This window comes from Strigops habroptila, chromosome 16 (assembly GCF_004027225.2).
Source record: "Strigops habroptila isolate Jane chromosome 16, bStrHab1.2.pri, whole genome shotgun sequence".
Classification (NCBI taxonomy): domain Eukaryota; kingdom Metazoa; phylum Chordata; class Aves; order Psittaciformes; family Psittacidae; genus Strigops; species Strigops habroptila.
In genome coordinates, this window is record NC_044292.2 from 276,963 (window position 1) to 299,796 (window position 22,834).

Here is a 22,834-nt window from a genome sequence, read left to right on the forward strand (position 1 = left end):
CATCTCTACATTTGCACAACCCATCTCTACATTAGCACATTCTCATTCTACAGCAAGAACAAGATAAAACAGTTTGATTTGAAACTCTTTAATCGCTGATCACCTTAAGTCATTTTATGTTCTACCTGTTGCACACTGAGAGTTACTGAAGTTATCTGGTAAGAGGTAATCTGATCATGAATCTAAACTCAGCCTCTTGTGGGTTTTTTAACCACATTCTTCTTTTAGAAGAATACACAAATACTAAAAAACCTGAGATTGAGGTAATGACCTAATTTTACAAGTGTACCTTTCCAAAAACACATTGGTGACAATCCATTTGGCCCTTTAGCAATTCCAAGAGTATGCTGGCATAAATCTCTTAACGAAATCAAGAGTTTCACCAACTTATCTTTCGTGAAATAAAGGGAGAAGGGGGAAAGAAAGAGGGAGAGGGCAAGATACCAACTAAGGTATTTACAAAAGGGAGGAGAAAGGTTTTTACTAGAGCAACCTTATGACGAACAAAGAATCAGGAAGTAACAAGCCAAAGATATCTGGGAAAGTCAAATCAAAGACATTTCAGACCACTTTGCTGCTCAGCAAAATGGCAGTTGTATACACACTGCTGGTGCTATTCTTGGCAGTTTTTGTTGCTGGATTTGTATTGCTGGTCTTGGGGGCAATGAATTTTGATTTCTCCAACTCAGAAATTCCTCCTGGAGTGAATGAGCCAGTAAAGCTCCGAATCATCCACATCATGTTAATATGCAGAGCTGTGGTGGTAAGTTAACCTGGTGGGGTTTCTGGGGGAAGAATGGTGAACCTGCAGATCTGAAACTTAATGCAATGCTAGAGCCCTGCTTGGAATTAATTTCCAGAGAGGAAAGCAGGGCCTTGCTATCATGCTGCATGTTGGATTTAAAAGCTTGGTTTTCCTAGAGAAACCTTGACCAGATTTTGACACTATGCTGCATTATTACAGTCCTGCCTGGCTCTGACATTAGGCAGGATGTAAATGCTGCCTAACACAGCATTTGAAAGTCTGACCATGCCTCTACAACGAATTGTGCTAACCTAGCAATAACTTGATTAAGACCACGTCTGCATGTTGGATCATTTGTATTTCCATTATAGGATCAGAATATATCAGATGTCTTTGGGCCATGCTTTCAAGCTTTCCTTAGACTTGGGGATGAGGAGTTACCTACTTGAAGATAAAATTACAAACTGAACGTTTCAAAATTGCTTTGGGAAAGGGGGATTTTTTGTCACACAAGTGACAAAATCAGGTAACCTTGCCCAGGAGGAGCTGGAGGAATTCCATCTCCCCTGAACATGTATTTGTAACTCCTGCAGCAACTGAGCAGGCTTCTCTGATGGGAATGAGGGGCTCTGGCCAGCCCAGCTGCTTCAGGTGAACCGGTCTGGAGGAGACTGGAAACTGGTCCGCAAGAGTTGAAGCTCCTGTCAGCACTCAACTTCTGCTGATCTCTGCTGACACAGGATCTCGCTGAATCAGGAGTATTTCATGTAATGATAGGTGTATGGATGCTGTGGTGACAGAAGGTGCTAGAAACACATGAGATAACAGAAGTAATATATTTAATAAATTACTTAAACACCTCCAAAAGGGAAAAACTATTTTAAATGTTTTAGAAAAATGAAAAATCTCTGCCAGATATATTCTAGATTACAGCAGACCACAGTAAAGAATTCTAGATACATATTCTCATGCTTTGGCTGCACACAAGTTGTGATTAGAAAGAGATTACTTCACTTAAGCAGCTGGAAAAGCCAGTTCTCTCCTTATCTTTATATGCTGCCCATTAGTAGCATGAACCAGAATTGTATGCTGCAATGTCAACAACACAGGCTGGAAAAACCCAAATAAATTGAATGTAAAGGTGAGAATACTCTTTGTAGTTGTTTTATTTCTGCTTGGAAAATAGCAAATACCAAAGAATAAATAATTGTATCATGTTTGTACCCAATCAGAGATACTAAGACTAGTTTCTATAACGAATTAAAATCAGCGTGTTGCAAAATGTATTAGTTTCTTCATCACAAAAATCAGGCATGGAGAACATCATAAATAGCTGGAGTTGCTGAAGAAAAGGTCTTTCATAAGTAAATACATTGTGAGTCACAACACTGTGCTGACAAGCCATACAAATGTAGTGGTCTAAGAAGAAATATTCATAACAAAATACTGAATACTAAAAGCTTGCTCCAAATCTTCATAAGGACCTAAGTACTACTTTGGCATGACTAAAAAATATATTTCAAAACAGAGGTTATGCCTTTTTTTTCTCTTTTTGCAAATTTATATCGGACTAGTAGCTCTCATTTGTATTCTTTTCATCTTCTGGTGCCTGGCATGAATATCATGATGGCAAGCAGGAAGAACAGAAGTTTAAGCCTACTAAATATCTCAGGATGTTCTTGCTAGTGCATTGCACACATCAGTGAAGACCTCTGAGATAAAATCAAAAACCAGTTACCAAATATATTTCTCAACTTAGTCAACTCTACTTTAGGCAAGTGTCCACATGAGGAAAATGAGCACCAGAACTATAATCTTTCACTATGTTTTCACATCTCCTCAGGGGCAAGGACAGAATATCCAGTGAAAAGCAAACTCGTTTCCAAAGTTAGGTAAGGGACCCCCTGAGAAAGCGAAGGGATATATTTCACCAGTGTGCACTACTTTGGGATTATGTTCCTCAGTGAATGCTGCTGTTCATGTGTCCTCTCATGATGCTACTGCTATTTGTTCTGTTGTACTATACCTGTACTATTCAAATATTTTATGGTTGTCCTAAAATATACAACTTAAAGATCAGGAGTATACTGCCCATACAGTTTCTTTAGTTTGGAAAATACAGAATCTCTTGAGTGAACTCCATGTTCTCTTTGCCTTTGAACAGGGAAGGATTTTGGAAAACATTGGTATCTGCAGTCAGGTTAACTTTGTCCGGTACATGCAAGATAGAAAGACTCTACGAGAGGACCCAAAGCTCTTCATCAAGGACCTGTGGTTTGAAAAAGTGCCTGTAAGGATTTATCAGCCTAAAGCTCCATCTGCCCACCAAAGGAGAGGAGTCATGTTTTTCCACGGAGGAGGATGGGTATTTGGAAGTCTTGGTAAGATATCTAACAGAAGAAAAATATTATAATGTAGTTAAAGAAGTATCTACTGCATAAATGAAGCTGATTGTTGCTTGATCTGTAGCAGTTATGAAGTTGGGAGTATAACCACAGATGCAGCCTCCTAAGTCCTGCTGTCAGAAGAAAGAACCTGCTGTACATTATGTGATTTTTCTTAAGGACAATGAGATATGAGGGGGGAAAATATAGTAAGCAAATACTGAAATAGGAAGATGAGGGGGTGCAAAAGAGCTGAGGAGCTACGTAGGAAGGGGTACAGAAACTTAAGAGAATACTTTCTTCTTGCAATTCTTTGACTTATGCAATAGACAAAATTAATACTCTGGCAAACCAAACCAAACCAAACCCAACTCAACCCAAACCCCACCAAATCTGTTTCTTTCAGAGACCCATGAAAGGCTATGCCGCTCTATTGCCAAAGAAAGCGAATCTGTGGTTGTATCTGTTGGGTGAGTCTCTCCTCATGCTGTTTGTCAGAGATTATTTCCTACAGTGTAAACATCACTTCACAGCTTCCCTCACCACAGCAACAACCATTTTCAGAGAATGTGTTTCTGTGGGGCTTGTCAAGTATGTGATTTACAAATTCACTCTGCTCTTGTTCGGAGCCACTGAAGAATGACTCAGGCTAAGTTTTCACTGTCTGACTACATCACAAATAATGCTTTGGGATACCCACCTGGAAAATGAAGTTTTGAATCCCTGTTTTCAAATTCCAAACTCAAAACTGATAGTAAATGGATAGTAAGCCATACATCCTACTTAATTCTTATTCAAGGAAACTCTGCTTGATGCTTACAGATGCACAATATGAATGACAAGATAATATCATCACCAATATACTGACATAATGACTTGCATTATAAGGATATAGTTACACCATAACAAAGCCATAAACCAGATGTATTGTCACTTCTATCAGACCCATGGACAGCTAAAGCATAAAATGACTAAAGGACTGCTGATAAAAACTAAACATAGTTGGCAGTGGACTACTATTGTGTTGTCAAAGACCTGAGAAACGCCCTAAACAGATGATCTCCTAACAGGTTAATCTGCACCACCTGGTCCAACAACTTGCAGTTTATTTATGATCAACCTGTGGAGAAAGAGAAAATTCTGAAGTAATCAGGGTATTGCTGATTGCAGGAACCAGTGTTTTCAGCAATACATTTAAAACTCATACTTCCTTGTCTTACTTTTGTTGTCTCTTTCTGTGTGCCAGGTACCGTTTAGCCCCTGAACACAAATACCCTGCTGCATATGAAGACTGTCTTACTGCCACCATACACTTCATGAAGAACGCAGAGCACTATGGTGTGGATCCTGCCAACATAACTGTCTGTGGGGATAGTGCTGGGGGCAATCTGGCAGCTGCTGTTAGCCAGACCCTTGCAGGTAGATCAGACCTCCCCAGCCTGCGTGCTCAGGTCTTGATCTACCCAGGCCTGCAGGCCCTGGACTTCAATTTACCATCCTACCATCAAAATCGAGGGGTCCCTCCCTTATTCCGAGAACGTGCTGCTTTCTATATGTTACAGTACCTAGATGGGAATGCATCAAACCTGGAAGAGGTCTTGGAGGGTTCCCATATTCCTATGGATATAAAATTAAATTATGGGAAGTGGGTGAGTCCAGATCACATCCCTGAAAAATTTAAGGTCAGAGGCTACAAACCACATGTGCTACTTGACTGTTCAACTGAAATTTATGAGACAGTGAAGAGATTCTGTGAGCCCAACCTGTGCCCGCTGCTGGCTGAAGATGCTGTGATTCAGCAGCTGCCTGAGTGTTTCATCCTGACTTGCGAGTATGATGTGCTGAGGGACGATGGCTTGCTTTACAAGAAGAGACTGGAGGACAACGGTGTTCCAGTGACCTGGTACCACCTCGAGGATGGATTCCATGGAATCATAAATTCATTTAATACTGACTGGTTGTCATTCCCATCTGGGAAAAGGGGTCTTGACAATATTGTGAACTTTCTAAACAGCTTATAGAAACAATTTTCTTTCCTTCTGCAACAACTGACAAATTTCTGTAGTCTTTTATGCTTCTAAATTCCATATAAAAGACTCAAATAGGACTTCTATGAGCAATTATGCTGCTGTGACCACTGGAAAAGATATTTCAAGAATGCCATGAAAGTTTCTGTTCATGCTGTTTGAAGTATTCCATGTGCGGTCTGCCTATTTTAATGATCTATTTGGACTAGACACTTGCTATTCTCTCAGTAAATATTGAAGATGCAGTAAAAATTTAAACCAACACTGTGTCTGACCCATTTTATTCTATTATGATCGACTGTTTAATTCTTCCCAGAAGGTTGTATTTTGGCAAAAGAGAAAGATACTGATATTAAAATGCTATAATGCAGTGCCTGTGATATATGCTACACGTAGCATCTGAGTCTAAGATTCCCAGTCTCCAGCTATGTCTATGGGCTAGGAAACTGGTACTTTAGACTCAAATAAATGAAGTCCAAACTGCAACTGTCCACAGCAGCTATGTTTAAATTATAATGGAAGAAACTATATGTTTTCCTATGGTTATCAAACTTGTAAGTATGCTGAAAAACTTGTCCTGTGCCTAAATACTCTAATAACAAAATAAGATTGATACATTTACTTTTGTAGAGCACATTAGCTTCCCCCAACAGGTTAGTTCCCATTTTCTTTTCTAGATGTCCTTGTTAAAATTATATACTCCAAACTGCTTAAATAACGTTCACAATACAGGGAGCAATATGCTGTTGCTGCAGATCAGCCAAGAGACAATTTATGTAAGATGCAAGAGAAAATTTAACCTCCACCTTAGTTGGCTTTCATTGTCAATAGCAACCCATCATAAACTAGACCTACATTCAGTACTTAACTGCTATCTCTGAACAATCATTCATATCATCCGCAATCCAAGATTACCATGCAGAATGCCACATAGAATACCAGGCCCTGCACCAGTCCCACAATTAACATAAAGCTAAACAGGATATTACATACATTCTCCTCTTGACTCTCTTCCAATGTGATGCATGCCAGCACCTTACACAACATTTACAAGTACTCTAAGGTGTTTGGCACCCAAGAGATCAGTTGCAACTTGGACTGCTCTAAGGTTTACTTTCACCCGAGAAAGGTGCATCAAAGATAGGCACAAAGACACCTCACCTTTAGTTAAGCAAAATGGCATCTTTTTATATACTGCCAGTGGTACTGCTGGTGGGTTTTATTGCCTCATTCATACTAGCAATTAAGAGAACTATTCAATCCGATTACTCCAATTTCAGTATCCCTCCTGGAGTGAATCATCCTGGAAAGCTTCGAATTATCCTTGCTTCTATGATTGGTACATCTGCAATGGTGAGTTACTCTGCCATGAGTTCTACCAGTAATGTGGCTTAGGTGTTATTTTTGTAAGGTTCTATGTGTAAATACCAGAATTCTGCTGGCTGCATCAAGACTTAAATGATGGCTTTTGGTTTTGGGGGGCTGACTTTAGAGGATGATTTTGGTAAAATCATTTCTGTCACACCTCAAAGAGTTTCAGTCAGGTTTTCCCTGTTACATAGGGATGAAGCCAACCTTAAGTGTCCAAGCTGCACCAGCTGAGCTTCCTTAATTCAGTTTAAATTAATTCTTTATAAAAAGTGAGATTGCTTTGATTTCCATTTCAGCTAAGCACAGTTGATGGTTTTAGGCCATTCTTGGGGCTTTCCAGTAACACTTCAGCAGATAAAACCAGACACTCACAGGAAGCCTTACAGGAATGACTTCTGGGTTGTATAAGGCTGTAAGTGGTGGGAAGCTGCTACGAAACCGTAGGACTTGGAGACACTGAGATGGAAACTCTTGTCTCCCCTAAGTCATTTTGCCTGACAGAGCATGAGTCAGACTCGTGACCCTACCTGCTCAGGTGCACGGTGCCACAGCAACCCCGCTCGCCAGAGCGCGGCGCCTCGCAGGGGACCGCCACGGCTCCATCTTCTCCTGCACCAGCTTTCTGGTGAGGACTAAACCAGAGCAGCCACTCAAGGCAAAGGTAGAGGCGAGTGGCTCTGGAACAGGCGAGGGGCTGTGGAACAGGTTGAACCTCGTCAACACGAAGCCCGAGTGCTCCTCAGGCCTCGCCAAGAGCAGGGTCTCCCTCACGGCAACCGGCCTCGTGTGGCCTGTGGCAGTCCCCTGAAGCGGCTGCTGACTGTCCCCGCGGAGCCCGCCGTCCGCTCACCCGGACTCTCCTCCTTCTCTTCGAACAGGGGAAGATGTTGGAGAAGATGAGGGTGTGCAGCGAGATCGCCTTCACCCGCTACGTGGGCTCCAGGAGGAAGCTGAGGCCGGACCCACAGCTTTGGCTGTCGGACGCGCGGCTCGGCCGTGTGCCGGTGAGGGTCTACCGGCCCCGCGCGCCTCCTGCAGGCCCGCGGGCGGGCGCCATCTTCTTCCACGGCGGCGGCTGGCTGTACGGCGGCATCGGTAGGGCAGGGCGGGCCGCGCCGCAACGGTCCCTCCCCGGCAGCGCTGCTGGAGGCGGGGAGGGAGAATTCTGCCCCGAAACCTGGCGGAAAGTCTGGAATCTGGCTGAGCATCCCCGCCATCTGCGGCCAGCTGAGCGCTCCCGCGGCTGCCGGCCCTGAGGGGAGGCGGCAGGGCTGAGAGGAGGCGGCGTGTAGGGGTCGGGAAGGGCGCGGGAAGGGAGGGAAGAGGAGGCGTCCGCCTTCCTTTGCCTATGGCATGTGGAAACGGAGCGGGCACATAACGATCCCCAAACGTTTTGCAGATTCCCATGAAAAGATTTGCCGTTACATTGCCAGAGAAAGCAACTCGGTGGTTGTGTCAGTTGGGTGAGTTACGTTGGTACCATCCTATGAAAGTCTTTTTGCTTCTTTTCACTTAGCACCACAGCATTACACATACTGTGGGAACACTCCTCGGTAACCATTTCCCCAGGATCCCAGATAGTCAGACAGAATTCCAAGGGGATGGTTTTAATTTCTTCCTCCCCACACCAGTCTGCTAATGCAGGGAGAGTGCAAACAGACCCTAAAGTAAGGTTCATGTACTTTCCCACACGGAGCTATGCTGGCACCACACAAAAAGAAGGAATCCTTTCCAGAAGAGTTTTGTAATGTGTTGAGAACTAAGAAACCAACTTCGAAGGTGGTGATTCAGTGATCTGTTTAGGTAAATATAATCCCTCTATAAACTTCAAGGTGCTTTCTAACCATAAGAATCAATTGCTAATATATTCTAATACTAATACTACTGAAAAATCTCTCTGTCCCAGTTACTTAAATAAACACAGAAAAAGAAAATAGAATAATTCACAAGGGGAAATATCCTAAGTACAGGTGAGGTACAGACTGGTTAAATTACTTCATCCACAAGCCAAATGCAGTCTACACCAGAAGTATAAAATGAACTGTATCGTTTAAGTTCTGGTCAGTCCTGTTCTCAGAAGAAGATCCCAACTATGCCATGTCCTTGCAACTTCATCCTACAGGCTATCATTTATCTGTGATAACTTGCTGGACAAATACCTGTTTAGCTGATAATAACACAGGCGTTTGTTTTTTTTCTGAAGATAAAATACTCCAAACAACACAGGGAAAGCCAAGGTGCTGTAGGAAGTTTGTATTTACAGTTATGACATTCCTTTCTCTTATTTTGGTTGTCTCTGTGTGCCAGGTATCGTTTAGCCCCCGAACACAAATACCCTGCTGCATATGAAGACTGTCTTACTGCCACCATACACTTCATGAAGAACGCAGAGCACTATGGTGTGAATCCTGCCAACATAACGGTCTGTGGGGACAGTGCTGGGGGCAATCTGGCAGCTGCTGTTAGCCAGACCCTTGCAGGTAGATCAGACCTCCCCAGCCTGCGTGCTCAGGTCTTGATCTACCCAGGCCTGCAGGCCCTGGACTTCAATTTACCATCCTACTATCAAAATCAAGGGGTTCCCCCTTTGCTCCGAGAACATGCCATTTTCTGTATGTTACACTACCTAGATGGGCATGCACTGCATATGCAAGAGGTCTTGGAGGGCTCTCATATTCCTCCAGATATGAGGCTGAAGTACAGGAAGTGGGTGAGTCCAGATCACATCCCTGAAAAATTTAAGGTCAGAGGCTACAAACCACACAAGCCCCATGAATTCAAGGCTGATTTTTTTGAGAAAGCAAAGAGATTCTGTGAGCCCAACCTGTGCCCGCTGCTGGCTGAAGATGCTGTGATTCAGCAGCTGCCTGAGTGTTTCATCCTGACTTGTGAGTATGATGTGCTGAGGGACGATGGCTTGCTTTACAAGAAGAGACTGGAGGACAACGGTGTTCCAGTGACCTGGTACCACCTCGAGGATGGATTCCATGGAATCACAAGCCTCTATGATTACTGTGGCTTGTCATTCCCATCTGGAAAAAGGGGATTGGATAGAATTGTTAAATACATAAAAGGCCTGTGAAAACAAGTTTCCTTCTTTATACTTTTCCCACTAACGCCTCTGTTTAGGCTCCCAAACCTCAGGTAGTAGGTAAAATGTGATCATGTGAGTAGGTAAAATCAGCAAAAATGTGATACTCTTTGATGTGTAAGAATACCTATTTTGATATTCATGAACTTCAGATCTGGTCTTTGTCCTCATGAGACTATTGTCAGTCCAGTCTCTATAGCCTTAGTATTTTCCACATACTGTGTTTCAGTCCCTATTCTTTCAAATCAGTATCTGATTGATTCCTTGTATTTAATTACCAGATTATGTACTTCTATATAAATAATGTTTGTGGAATGACTTGGATTAAATAACTCCTGTGAATTACAGCCAGGGTCTTTGTGATGTCCATTTGATAAGCTCCAAAGCAGGACTTAATTTTATTTAGCTAAAAAGTACATGGTAGGTACATAGTGAGCTGGAGGGAAAAGTTAGAGGAAAGGTCTGGAAATACAGGCAGAGATGAAGTCTTGGTAAGGAAAATCAGCAGATATTCAGTGGGCATGACAGATCCATGTCTGCAGGAGCACTAGAGGCCTGAGTTAACTGAGGACACCTTGCTGGAGGCAAGTAAGGGCTGCCCTGAATTTGAACTAACTGTAGCTCTACAAACTCCTACTTAATTTTGGGATGTTTCCATTATGCCACTGAAGCTCAGGACAAGACATACTGGTTGAGAGGGAACACAACATCGGTTTTAGAAAGACAGCAAGGACCGGTGAACTGGACTCGATCTGTGTATACTGGAAGGTTTAGCTCAGAGACAGAAAATACGAAGCAAAATTTTCTCCTGTTATTTCAGAGAATGGTTCCCCAGTGTTATATTTTCAGAATTTGTGCTGTGATGTTTTTCGTACTTTGAGTTTCCTTTACAGGACAAGATAGTGTATTCCTTGACATGATGCTCCATTATACCCTGCTGATAAAGCAAGGAAAAACAGTCGTGAGAATGCTCAAAATAGTAAGACAGAAAAATTAACAGCCTAAGGAAAAGATAATCCCAAAACTGAGGAAATCAGAAATTCTTACAAGAAACAGTGTCTTCCATTCAGCTGTCACAGTGCAGAGGCAGCCCTTCCTTCAGGTTCCCGCACGCTGCCGTTAGACAAAGAATCCCTAAATTTAAGGACAAACTACAAACGACCTGCTCCGGGCGGTTTGATGATGAATCCGTCAGGGACACAGGATGCCTGCAACCCGCTGGCGCTGCGGGTTTCCCCGCCTCTTTGGAAACGGCAGCACCCGGCACAGCGCCCGGTCACGCTCCCGGCCCGCCGCGGGGATGCGCGGCTTTGCGGAGCGCCTTTGCCGGGCGCGCAGGTCACGCACCGCCTCCTCCTTGAACCGAGATTACTGCGCGGCCCCCGGCGGCCGCGCGGCCTCCCCCCGGGGCTCGCTGCCGCCCGCACCATGACCCCGCGGGCGGCTTTGCGGAGCTGTCACAAACGGCCCGTGACGCCGCCGGCCCGGGCCGCGGTCGCGGTGCGGAGGGGGGCAGGCGGGAGCTGCCGGGCCCCGCCGCGGGCCGTGAGCCCCCCGGGGCCGCCGCCGCGCCATGGCGCTGCTGCCCGCGCTGCTGCTGCTGCTGCTCCTGGGCCTGGCGGCGCTGGCAGCGGTGCTGGCCGTGGTCCTCCTCTCCCTGCCCAGCTACGACATCCCGCCCGGGGTGAACCAGCCCGCCAAGCTGCGCCTGGTCTTGGCCGTCCTGCTCGGCACGGCCGCCCTGGTGAGTCTCGCCCTCCGCCCGCTTGTGGTTCCGGGGGGCGGGGGACTGTTTCCACCGAGCCCGGGGGGTTTGCACGTCCGGCCCCTCGCCGGGCATCGCCTCGCGGGGAGGGCGGGCAAGCCCCGGCCCGCGGGCTGCGCTTAGGGAGGCAAAACCTCAGGAGGCTGGGTTCAGATCCGCATGTACTGCCCTGGCTGCGGCTCCCCGCGGGGCAGCACCTCACCGGGACCCACCTCCCCGTCGGAGCGGCGTGCTGGGGCGCCTTAGCGGAGGTTGCCAAACAGTGGGGCTGACTGAAGTCTCCAGTTGAGAGCTGAGCTGGTTCTTGGGCTGATAACTGCCCTCTGCTTTAGGCGAAGTCACCTTGCACAAGGAACACTGCAGCCCTTCAAGGGCTCCTGCCGCGGCTGACATTGATGGTACACAATCCGGTTAGGGCTGCTTTACTTAATCCGTGGACTCCCTTTTACAGCATTGCATAAACGGCATTAGAGCTCCCCTAAACTCTTCCCCTGACACTAGTTGTATCTTTTAATGTTTTTAAATCTTCAGTTCTCTCCTTTAGCCACAACATCGCTTTTGCTATCATAAAGACCTTGTTCTCCACGCTGCTTCATACCTACACCATTTATATCCTCTTGAAAGTTACTGTCCAACTACTTAGCTCTCCTGAATCCCACTGCCAGGTGACAATAAGGGAGTGGATAAAGACAGACTCTCACTGAGCATTTAAAATCGTTTAGTAACTGAACTGTAACAGTTTGTTTGATTCCATTAATTAATTTGGTTCCCAACTTGTTTCTTCACTTATCACATCAGATTTCTGAACACAGTGTGGAGGAGCATTGCAAGAGCATCAGGAAAGGAACTTTCTTGATTATGCTCAGTAAATCTGTTGTGCAAATAAAAAGTGGTAACTAACTTGCACAATGCAACTCAGTACTTGAGATTTGCAAATTCATTGAGTTTTATGGTCTAATTCAGGAATATTAGTTTATGCAATGAAGAACTATTAGAGGTTTTATTGCTGTTTCTACATAGGACATTTCATTGTCATTGTGATGTTGCTATAACAAAGGTGTGCAGGACAATGCTGACAACTAAGTGTGTTCTCCAAGGCAGCCACTTTGAATAGCCTGTATCAAATTTCTGATGTGACACAGGATCCGAGTAATGCAAGTATATTTTTTACAGTCTACAGGATACGAGAGCTTGGGAAAATTGTTGTGGGTTTGGGGTTTATTCTGAATCAAAGAGCTTTATTTTTATCGGACAACAGGAATAAAATTGCTGTATGTGAAGACTAGATTTTTCAGTCTGATTCTTCACATTCCAGTGGTTCTGGTACGATAGAAAGTAAACCTAATCCAGGCAAACTTGAATACTGCTTTCTGGCTCCTCTCAGTGAGGGGATCTCTCACTTCCTTAAGACTGGGCATTCCTATCAAGAAAACCAACCATGGAGTTACTTTTCCTCACTGTTTTCCACGAGTTTATTAAGGCAAAACCCAAGGACGAACCAAGCAATGGGAAGGAGCTCTCCGAGCAGTACTTAGAATACAGGAAGCCATTTAGAGAAGGTTTGCAATACGTCTGCATGGCCATTATCCTCTGTGAACAGCCCTCATGGTAGTTATTAGTCTACCATCTTGTGCTGTTACTGTTGTATCTTCTTACAGTGTATTTGTGTTTTACAACATCATTACCCTTCTGTGTTTATATTTTCCCTGAAATACAGTTCAATGTGAGTATGATGCAGGGTTTTTATATGTTGGCTAACTCAAGACTTGTAAAGAAGTTAATTTCTTTTACCTTTAACAGGGAAGGATTTTGGAGAAGACTGGACTTTGCAATCAAATCACATTTGGCCGATACGTGCGACAAGGACGGAAACTAGGGGTGGATCCAAAGCTCTTTATCCAGGATCTGCAGTTTAACAAAGTACCTGTGAGGGTTTATCAGCCTAAAGCTACTTCTGACGGGCGAAGGAGAGCTCTCATCTTCTTTCATGGAGGAGGCTGGGTGTTTGGAAGTCTTGGTAAGATACTTGCTGGAAGGACTGTAGTAATGTAGAAAGAACATTCTCATTTTTCTATAAAATTGAAGTAAGAGGAGGGTTCAGCATGGGATTTGGGAGGAAGTCTGAAGACAAATGCATGCCTTTCCGGAATGAACATTCCCTAGCTGTCTCAAGGATTAGGGCAATAGCACAGCACTAATGAAAACATTTCTTTTCCAGATACCTATGAAAAAGTATGTCGCTACATATCCAGAGAAAGTCGCTCGGTAGTTGTATCTGTTCAGTAAGTGAACCCTGCCCTCTTCTACTCTTTGGAGGTGATTGTTGCTGTGGTGTCATAGCAGAGCTGCACTGGATTTGGAGATGTGCTTTTTTTGCGGAGAAATTTCTATTGGATTCAGTGAAGTCCGTAAAGAGACAAACAGTGATAATGGAGATTTCATAGCTCATAACTATTCAGGCCCTGATACATGCAAAAAAGACCCAAATGGAAATATTTGACACACTAAGAAAATCTATAAAAGCCAGTATCTTGAAGCCAAATCTTCCTTGTGCCAAACATATGAATAAGATCCCCAAAATAACTGTATTTATAGAAAGAGAATAATCACACCGTATTACTCCCACTTTACACATACAAAGCAAAGGCACAAAATGATTAAATTATCTTGTCAAGGATGCACAGGGAGTTTTCAGCATGACTAAGAAATGTACAAAGTCTCACTCAGACTTGTAATCAGAAGAGAATCCTACTTTACTGAATCCTGGTGATTGAGTTCACAGTTTACAGCTTACCTGCAGTCACTAACTGAGAAACGCCTGCTTAGGGGGTAATGAGTATCCTCACCTAGAAGAAAAACACCCTAAAATGATAGGGCTGGAAGACAGCATAGGATACGATTTCCTGAATAACACCAACAACATTGCCTTCTCTTACTTTGGTTGTCTCTTTCTGTGTGCCAGGTACCGTTTAGCCCCTGAACACAAATACCCTGCTGCATATGAAGACTGTCTTACTGCCACCATACACTTCATGAAGAACGCAGAGCACTATGGTGTGGATCCTGCCAACATAACTGTCTGTGGGGACAGTGCTGGGGGCAATCTGGCAGCTGCTGTTAGCCAGACCCTTGCAGGTAGATCAGACCTCCCCAGCCTGCGTGCTCAGGTCTTGATCTACCCAGGCCTGCAGGCCCTGGACTTCAATTTACCATCCTACCATCAAAATCGAGGGGTCCCTCTCTTATTCCGAGAACGTGCTGCTTTCTTTGCTTTGCAGTACCTCAATGGGCATGCACTGCATATGCAAGAGGTCTTGGAGGGCTCTCATATTCCTCCAGATATGAGGCTGAAGTACAGGAAGTGGGTGAGTCCAGATCACATCCCTGAAAAATTTAAGGTCAGAGGTGTTAAGCCACGTAAGTCCACTGATTTTATTGCTGAAGTTTATGAGACAGTGAAGAGATTCTGTGAGCCCAACCTGTGCCCGCTGCTGGCTGAAGATGCTGTGATTCAGCAGCTGCCTGAGTGTTTCATCCTGACTTGCGAGTATGATGTGCTGAGGGACGATGGCTTGCTTTACAAGAAGAGACTGGAGGACAACGGTGTTCCAGTGACCTGGTACCACCTCGAGGATGGATTCCATGGAATCATAAGCCTCTATGATTACTGTGGTTTGTCATTCCCATCTGGGAAAAGGGGATTGGACAGCGTTGTTAACTTCCTAAAAAGCTTATAGCAAACATCTTAGATTCCACGAGTCTGTTCTAGGAAAATGTCCTTTTAGGATATTGAATATCAGGTGATGGGTAGTCAATCAAGAGCAGCCACTAACAATGACAAACAAGGCTCATCAGAACCTCATTCCAGCTGTTAGTTGGAACATGGAATATGCAAACCTTGTACCACGCTGCAAGCCCTTATCGTTAGCTATGTCAATAAAGAAGAACATAATTTTGAATGGACATCCTGGTTTGTTCTGCTTCTTTAAGATAAAATTTCTCCATGAAGAGAGACGGTGTGTGTGCAGGTGCGTGTGGTGCGGTCTATAGAGGAGTATGTGCTTTATATCAGGGTGTTGTGGGACAATACGCTGTGCTCTGATTCTGAGCTGTATTAGAGAAAATATCCAGCTGATTTTCCTGGAGCCATTGTTTTGGTCAACAGGAAGTAGAACGTGGTTACTGGAACGACAGTCACCGTGGGGATAGCAAACACAAATGGTTCTGTGGCTACGCAGTTCCATGCCTCACTCACATCACCCAGCACACGGGCAGGCAGAAGTGGAGCCCCTTTCTGCCCCAGTTTTAGTGCTGGGCTACTGAGTAATCTTTCACCTACGTAACTTGAAGGACAATTCCAACAACCACGGGGGGCGATGCTGTTGAGACGAAGACATATGATAGCATCGCAAAACGATGGCCAGGACTGGTGGAAAATTGAACCCACATATTCCACTAAAGTTCTCATTGGAAACTGGCTGGAAGAGAGGAAAAGGGAAAGATCCAGTCCTGTGGAGGTAGTGTACTGCTGCAGTCGTGAGCTGCAGCCCAGGCTCATGTCGGAAGAGTAAATGAAAGGGAGAAGGATGAGTACCTTGCTTGGCCTACCTCATTCTGTTCGTGATCTGCCATTCTTCTCCCTAAGTCAGGACAGAGCAAGGCCTGAGCACAGGTTATAATGTGTGGTTCCCACTGCACGTAACCTCAGCCAATTAAAAATGCTATAGCTCTTCTTTTGGCAGTCACTTCAGGCTGCTTTACAGCTTATATACAACAACAATATATATACCAACATTAGATAAAAGGCTTCATTAACCTGTAAGTTAATAGTTACTGTTACTTGCACCAGAGGATCTTTTATAACTTGGATATTGGTGTAATTTGCTGGTGTAAACAGAGCTGCTTGCAGATTGCATGGCCTGCTTAAGAGCTGAGCAGAATTTCAGCATTAGACATCTAACTTTGTCAAAACATGTCAGTTGGGTTCAATAGTAGAGCTGTAGAGGGCAAATCCTCCTGACTCTGCTAAAATGACTTCCTTTAGATTTTTTTTTTCCCCTGGAGCAAAATGCTAGACTATACTGCAGAGGCTGACCTGCTGCAGCAGAAGCAGCAACAAAGGGACAGAACAAAGCTCCCAAAAGGGTTTATTAGTTCACGTGGCAGGGGGAAGTGTTTAACACCGTGAATAATTCTTCAAGGGCTGCGCAGTATCTTCCATTTACACCAAGGAATCCATCAGAATTTTACAGTGGTGGGTTATACCAGCTGACTTTACCATCTGAGAAAAAGTACATAGCACGACCTCTGTCCAAGTAAGTGCTTTTTAAATGCAGCTTCTGTAATTATCAGCTTGCCTTAGCTGTACTGAGTGTTGCGTATCTCTCTAGTTCAGGAAAGACACTGGGAAACCGAACTGCAGCATATATAGAACAGACTTCGTTTCCTTCCCAGATCACAAACCAGACCAAACGCTAAGGAGAGCCATGGTGGAAAAACTGGAGGTAAGGAAAAGAAATTTCAAATTAACTCTATGTGTAAAAGAAGATGCTGCAGCTCCATGGCCAGTTCACAGGATCCAGAGCCCCCTTGCTTGTTTGATTCAAGCAGGATGCCTTCCAGAGGTAGCAATGGCACATGCTTCTTGGCACTCTGGTTGTTTCCCAGTCTCTGCCTTGGAAAGTGGCCAGGGGACATGAAGAAAACCAGCACATTACTACCAGCTAGGACTGGGGATTGTGTCTTCAGGGCATTCCCTGGGCTTTAATATGAGCTTGCTGATAAAAGAGGATTATTTCTGTCAGCACACCTCCACTTCATAGTAACAAACTGCACTTAAACATGTCCCAGATCTTTCACAATACTTTTCCCACAAGGATCATCCGCTAGAATGTCGCTCTCTCCAAGGTGCTTCTCCACCCCCAAATATTCTTACCATCTCTCCTGACAGACAGTTGGAAGGTAGTAAACGTAAGGCTAGTGCATACTGAAAAGCAGCACCAGACAATCAGCTTTTCATTTGCAGGCTTCTTAGATGCATCTGCAAATCCGTGATGCATGTATTGAAATGAGACCAATCAGTTCTCATTACATACTGATGTAGTTGCTTAATTTAACTAGAAATTTACTTTACTTGAAATGCAAATGCCCTTATTTTCAGGGACTAAATTCTAAGTAATGTAAGTACTGGCCAAGTTTTATGATATCACTGGGAGGACAGTCTGGCTCAAAAGCACGCTAAGCCAGCTGAGGGCTGTGTACAAAACCAATCAATCCGTGTGGTTTCATGTACCTCTCATTTCAGGGCCTGCCAAGGCAGCACTTCTTCACCCATCATGAGGAGCCAAGAAGCCGCAATTTAGTATCGGAGTATGATGATAAATACAACAGACATGGTTACAACCCTGTGCTGCCTCCTCTCCGCAAGTGGAGTGGATCCAAGTCTTCCTGGATTCCTCAGAAATCAGATTTCCCCATTACTGGTAGGTTTTGGCATTATTAATTCAATCAGATGGAACATGGTGCAGTGGTCAATACATAGACTTCGAGCCAGGAACCTCCTGTTTTAATTCTTGTGGTGAATTCTGGCTGACATCTTACCCAGTCCGTAGCTTGTTTTTTGGATTGATGAAGTGGAAATGTTACCCATACAATACTTAATCACCACAGGAAGCAGTGAAGGGTAGTGCAAATGAACAGATTTCTCTCCCCTATTCAATAATGCAAGACACCAGCTGAAAACAAAGAGAGCTGTGAGACACAACTAGCAGCAGAATTCATGGAGTATTATTATGTTTCTGAATTTAAGTGTACATTAATGTACATCTCTGTTAACTTTCTAAGTATCTACCAGAAAGACTATGAAGAATCAGGACTCCTTATATTTATACAATTAACGCTGTCCTATCAATATTTAAGACTGACTTTTCCCTTCCAGCCAGAGGGTAGGCACACATGCCCCGGGAACAAAAAGATCCGTTTTGTCCTTAATCTGCTGTCCAAATAGTACGAGTATTCCCTCAGACATCTGTGGAGTAAAAACACCAGGATCAAAAGTTTAATTCTATCATTTCTAATAGTCAATCATTTCCTGTCTCAGAACCACCCACCAACTATGGCCTTCTTGAGCACCTGATGAAAAAATGGCACAAGAAAGAAGCTGGAGTGATGAACAGCGTCTACACCATTTCCTATGAAACCCCATCAATTCCTGCTTTTGCTACTCATCATCTGAGACAACCACCTAAAACTCCTGGTCTCCCTTTCATCCAGGGAAGTCTTCCCCAGAATGTCAGTGGAATCCTGGACTATGAAAGGCTTAGAAATATCTGCAAGTCATCAGCTGACTGGTGAGAGCCAGCAGAGCAAAGGGACGCCTCTGTCTAAACTGCTTAGGGTGACCTTAAGTACTACTTAAATTAGCTTTGCTCATGGACGTGGGAATGATCTGTTCCATGCACAAGCAATGAGAATTAGGTCATCTAGGCAGAGGGCTGTCTACTAGTTAGAACAAGTTGCTGGTTACATTCTGTCTTGCAGATGGCTGGGAAATTTTCAGAACATATTAAATCACTGAAAAAACAATTTAATCTGTTGGTTTCTAGTCAATTAATAGTTGCAGAAAGGAAAAAACCAAGAGCAGGACTGAACCTGAGAGGATATAAATCTCTTAATTGCTTTGTCCTTGGTTGTGTTTTCCATTTTCACACAGCTTGCTATCCACTTGTTCAAAGACAGGGTAGAAAAGGAACTTGTGTTATTCCATTATGTGCCTAAAACATCCAAGAATAAAGTAAACATATGGAATGGCTGCCTGCCTAAGGACAAGGGGAACCAAGGTTTCTCCCAGTGCATAAACAAGCAGACCTTGATTACCCTTGGCTTTACATCCTGAATGGCACTTAGTGGTAGATAAGCTGCAGAGTAAACTGCATTAGCCAACCTTACATTACCAAACAGTAAACCTAGAAGAAATAGCTGTGGGTGTCCTTTATACTGCTGAATGGGCCACCCTGACACTTTACTCAGTTGAGAAAGCATGGGAAGGACCTATGTAGAAAGTGCTGGCAGAATCCAAATTCTTATTACACTGCTGTGCAACTTCTGCATCTAAACCACATCTGGTCCTGAGGAGCTATCTGCAAGGTTCAGCTGCTGCTGATCTGAGCCTTAACAATAAACTTGTAGCAAGTTAAAGGCTTAGATTAAATATATCTGGATTTAATTGAGTGCATATTTATCTTTTCATCGATTTTGCTCAAAATTAGCAGCAATATATTTATTTTTAGGAGCAAGATAAAGTATACACCTTAGTCATGGCACAGACAAGCCTCTGGCCATGGTCTGTACAGAGTTTTACCTCTGCAACGTTTCAGTCACTGTGGTTGAGGTTTGCTTTTCCAAGGTTGGATTTTCAAACTGAAGGACCCTGATGGTTCAGATGTGTGTGTAGAGCAACAGTGGCACCTATTGGCAAAGTAATTCCTCACCAAGCTGGGAGAGATCCCAAACTGTCTGCGGGGCCCATGAATCAGAAAGCAGCTTTGGTAATGAAGTCTTTTAGAGATGCAAGAGCCCTGATAATAGCAAAGCATCATCTGGCGTTACTTGGGCTTCAAAGCCCCAGGGAGATCAAAGGCAATGAGAAAAAACTGAAAGCAAAAGAGGGGAAAGCAGCCATTGAAACAGAGCCAGCTATTAGTGCTGTGCTGCAGAAAACATGTTCTCTTGACAAAACAGCTTTAAAATAATCCATAAAGAAGGTATTGCTCACAATGGGACACAAATTGGCCGCTACAGAAATTCTTGCAGCCACAAAGAAGTCCATACAGATTAACTTTATGACTATAGAAATACGACTATTAAAAATGTATTTTTCTGTTTATTACCCACATGCTAAGCTTTTAAATGAAAATACCACTCAGGCATGCATCCTAGTAACACAACGAAGCCCATATGATGTGTAGAATACAGCTTAGAAAACTACACAAAGATAGTCTTTACTTCATGCAACTCTCGGTTTGCTTAAAAATCTGCTCATCAATCATTCACAGTTATTAAATATTTACAGTAAATGAAACATTTACGGTTATTACCTACTGTGCTTCTAGAATCAAAGCGCATATATGGAAAGAAATGGCCGGATGATGTACAGGGAATTACTGAGGTGCACAAGTCCCACCTATGAAGCCTCTGCAAACATTAATTCCCAATCTGGAAGCTGGGCAGCGCTCCCCAGCACAGGTCTAAGCTGTTCAACTGCTGAGGCATTTATGAGTAAAATATAAAACTACAACACTGAAAGGGACCACACCAAGCTCAGTAGCTAAGTAGATGAAATGCATTTTGATAGGGAGATTCTTAAACAGACAAATGCACAACTCCACAAGACATGTCAGTTGTGATTAATAACACCCGGGAGCAAAATATCCACTTTGAAGTGTTTAACTGATTAGCTATTGTCACTTCAGCAACACTGAGCATCCAGCCCAGATATAAGTCTGATGAGGAACGGCTGAGGGACCTGGGGGGTTCAGTCTGGAGAAGAGAAGGCTCAGGGGGGACCTTATCGCTCTCTGCAACTGCCTGACAGGAGGATGGAGCCAGGAGGGGGCTGGGCTCTGCTCCCAGGGAACAAGGGATGGGACAAAAGGAAACGGCCTCAAGCTGCACCAGGGCAGGTTTAGATGGAGCTGAGGAACAATTCCTTCCCCAGAAGGTGCTCAGGCATTGGAACAGGCTGCCCAGGGCAGTGCTGGAGTCACCGTCCCTGCAAGTGTTCACACCCCGTGTAGCCGAGGCCCTCAGTGCCATGGGTTAGTGGTGGCCTTGGCAGTGCTGGGAATGGTTGGACTTGATGAGCTTAAAGGTCTTTTCCAACCGGGTTGATTCTGTGATTCTATGGTATCTAGTGAGCTTTTTGGTGACTCAAGCCTCAAGCTGAACTGACGACAGAATCCAGGCTTCTCCATCTCTTGATCTAAGTTCAGTGAAGGAGGAATCAAACACCACCTAGCCAGTAACCAAAACTGAATGAATGTATCTCAAACGCATTGCTCAAATATTCTAGAAGACAAAATTTCAGACAGAAGAGCACTGACAGTGAAGCTTCCTCCCCTTTTCTTTTCCCTACAAAATGTAGTTGACCTAGATTATTCCAGACAGAACCCCCCAAAACAGGAAGGTCAAGCCATTGCTGAAAGCAATGCTGCAGATACATGGGTACTCCAAGAATACCTCATTGATATTTTCTTGCTGACCATTTTTATTAGGTGGGTCATAGAATCATAGAATAGTTAGGATCGGAAAGGACCTTAAAATCATCTAGTTCCAGTCCTAGGGTCTGATCCTGTATGTCTGTTTTATTCCCAATAGATAGAGATAAGAATATACATATTTTTTTCCCAACTATTATACTGCATTTGGCACAAGTGCATTGAAGTAGGAAAGGCAGATAAAAACGGACACCTACACCTATAGACAAAAACGAAGGGTATCTAAGCTAATTCTTGCTGAGACGAACAATATTGTTTTAATCAGTTACAATATTGCTGTGCTAGAGATTCCTTTAATAATAAATACCCTGTTGTGTCTAATGCAAATGTGTTTCCCAATTCCCTCAAATGTTCAGAAATTACAAGGACTTTTATTCAAGATAAACCCACCAGCACAGAGGTCATTTTGCCTGTGCTTCAAGAACAGGCAAAAACAATTACAATGTTCACAGCTGCCATGGAAAAGAGGTGAGAAAATGTGAAATATCATCAGTAAAAACCTGCAATAACTCAGAAATCCGTTTACCAGTAATGTAAAAGGCAGCCAACTACTGAAAATGTACCACAGAAGCGCTGGGTTACACTATGAAGATGCACACTTTTCAGAAGGAGGGGATATTAAGAGATCAACTTGAAATATAGACCTGGTGATGAACACTCTTGAACTTGGAGACCTCTGAAATATGGATCCAGTTCAGAACTTCAGTATATTTGTATCAGATAAGTAGGCGATGTTCTGGCACGCTCTGATGCTGTAAGGCATAATTCACTGCTCTACAACAAGCACTTTGGGATTCCTGGGAATTGTTACAATATGTTAAGGACTACATTTTGCCAACACATCAGATTTATCCAAGCTTTTTAGAGAAACTTTCTTTTAGTCTCAGGTCACTTGTGACTGGAAAGAGTGCACCAGTCTCTTCAGGTTTTCATGGAGTAAATAGAGGTTTTGATAAAACCTTCTAGACAGCCTTGATTGCATGAACTCAGACTCATACTTGAACTTCTGTGACATTAAAGAGGCAAAGTGGTAGCTGGAATTGATGCACATCTCTCAAAGCAAGCGTGGTTCTTGCCTTGGAGGAGAGTGATGTCAGCCTGGATGAGCTGCACAAACAAGACGACAGATTCTTTGGACAGAGCATCTCAGTCAGGGTCAGGACTCCAACAAGGAACA

At 43.8% G+C, this 22,834-nt stretch overlaps 5 protein-coding genes across 5 annotated transcripts in view; 4 read left to right on the forward strand and 1 right to left on the reverse strand.

The window, feature by feature from the left end:
- The first annotated feature begins 586 nt into the window (after positions 1 to 586).
- Positions 587 to 5,150, forward strand: LOC115617556 (arylacetamide deacetylase-like 4). The gene is made up of 4 exons (XM_030508235.1): positions 587 to 763; positions 2,910 to 3,126; positions 3,536 to 3,599; positions 4,376 to 5,150. Exons 1-4 carry the CDS (start codon positions 587 to 589, stop codon positions 5,148 to 5,150), a joined length of 1,233 nt encoding a protein of 410 aa, XP_030364095.1.
- Positions 5,151 to 7,880: 2,730 nt separating this feature from the next.
- On the forward strand, positions 7,881 to 9,876 carry LOC115617462 (arylacetamide deacetylase-like 4). Its single transcript, XM_030507976.1, has 2 exons — positions 7,881 to 7,990; positions 8,835 to 9,876. The coding sequence occupies exons 1-2, from the start codon at positions 7,881 to 7,883 to the stop codon at positions 9,607 to 9,609; spliced, it is 885 nt and encodes a 294-aa protein (XP_030363836.1). The 3' UTR covers positions 9,610 to 9,876.
- A 1,022-nt stretch (positions 9,877 to 10,898) lies between these two features.
- LOC115617555 (arylacetamide deacetylase-like 4) lies at positions 10,899 to 15,395 on the forward strand. The gene is made up of 4 exons (XM_030508234.1): positions 10,899 to 11,362; positions 13,184 to 13,400; positions 13,602 to 13,665; positions 14,346 to 15,395. Exons 1-4 carry the CDS (start codon positions 11,192 to 11,194, stop codon positions 15,118 to 15,120), a joined length of 1,227 nt encoding a protein of 408 aa, XP_030364094.1. The 5' UTR covers positions 10,899 to 11,191; the 3' UTR covers positions 15,121 to 15,395.
- Positions 12,584 to 22,834, reverse strand: part of LRRC38 (leucine rich repeat containing 38) — a 43,644-nt gene continuing 33,393 nt past the window's right edge. The window contains exon 5 of the transcript XR_004390002.1: positions 12,584 to 13,454. The gene's annotated coding sequence lies outside the window, so the exon portion shown is untranslated. The remainder of the gene's footprint in view (positions 13,455 to 22,834) is intronic.
- On the forward strand, positions 16,286 to 18,955 carry C16H1orf158 (chromosome 16 C1orf158 homolog). Its single transcript, XM_030508245.1, has 3 exons — positions 16,286 to 16,887; positions 17,688 to 17,865; positions 18,483 to 18,955. Exons 1-3 carry the CDS (start codon positions 16,870 to 16,872, stop codon positions 18,734 to 18,736), a joined length of 450 nt encoding a protein of 149 aa, XP_030364105.1. The 5' UTR covers positions 16,286 to 16,869; the 3' UTR covers positions 18,737 to 18,955.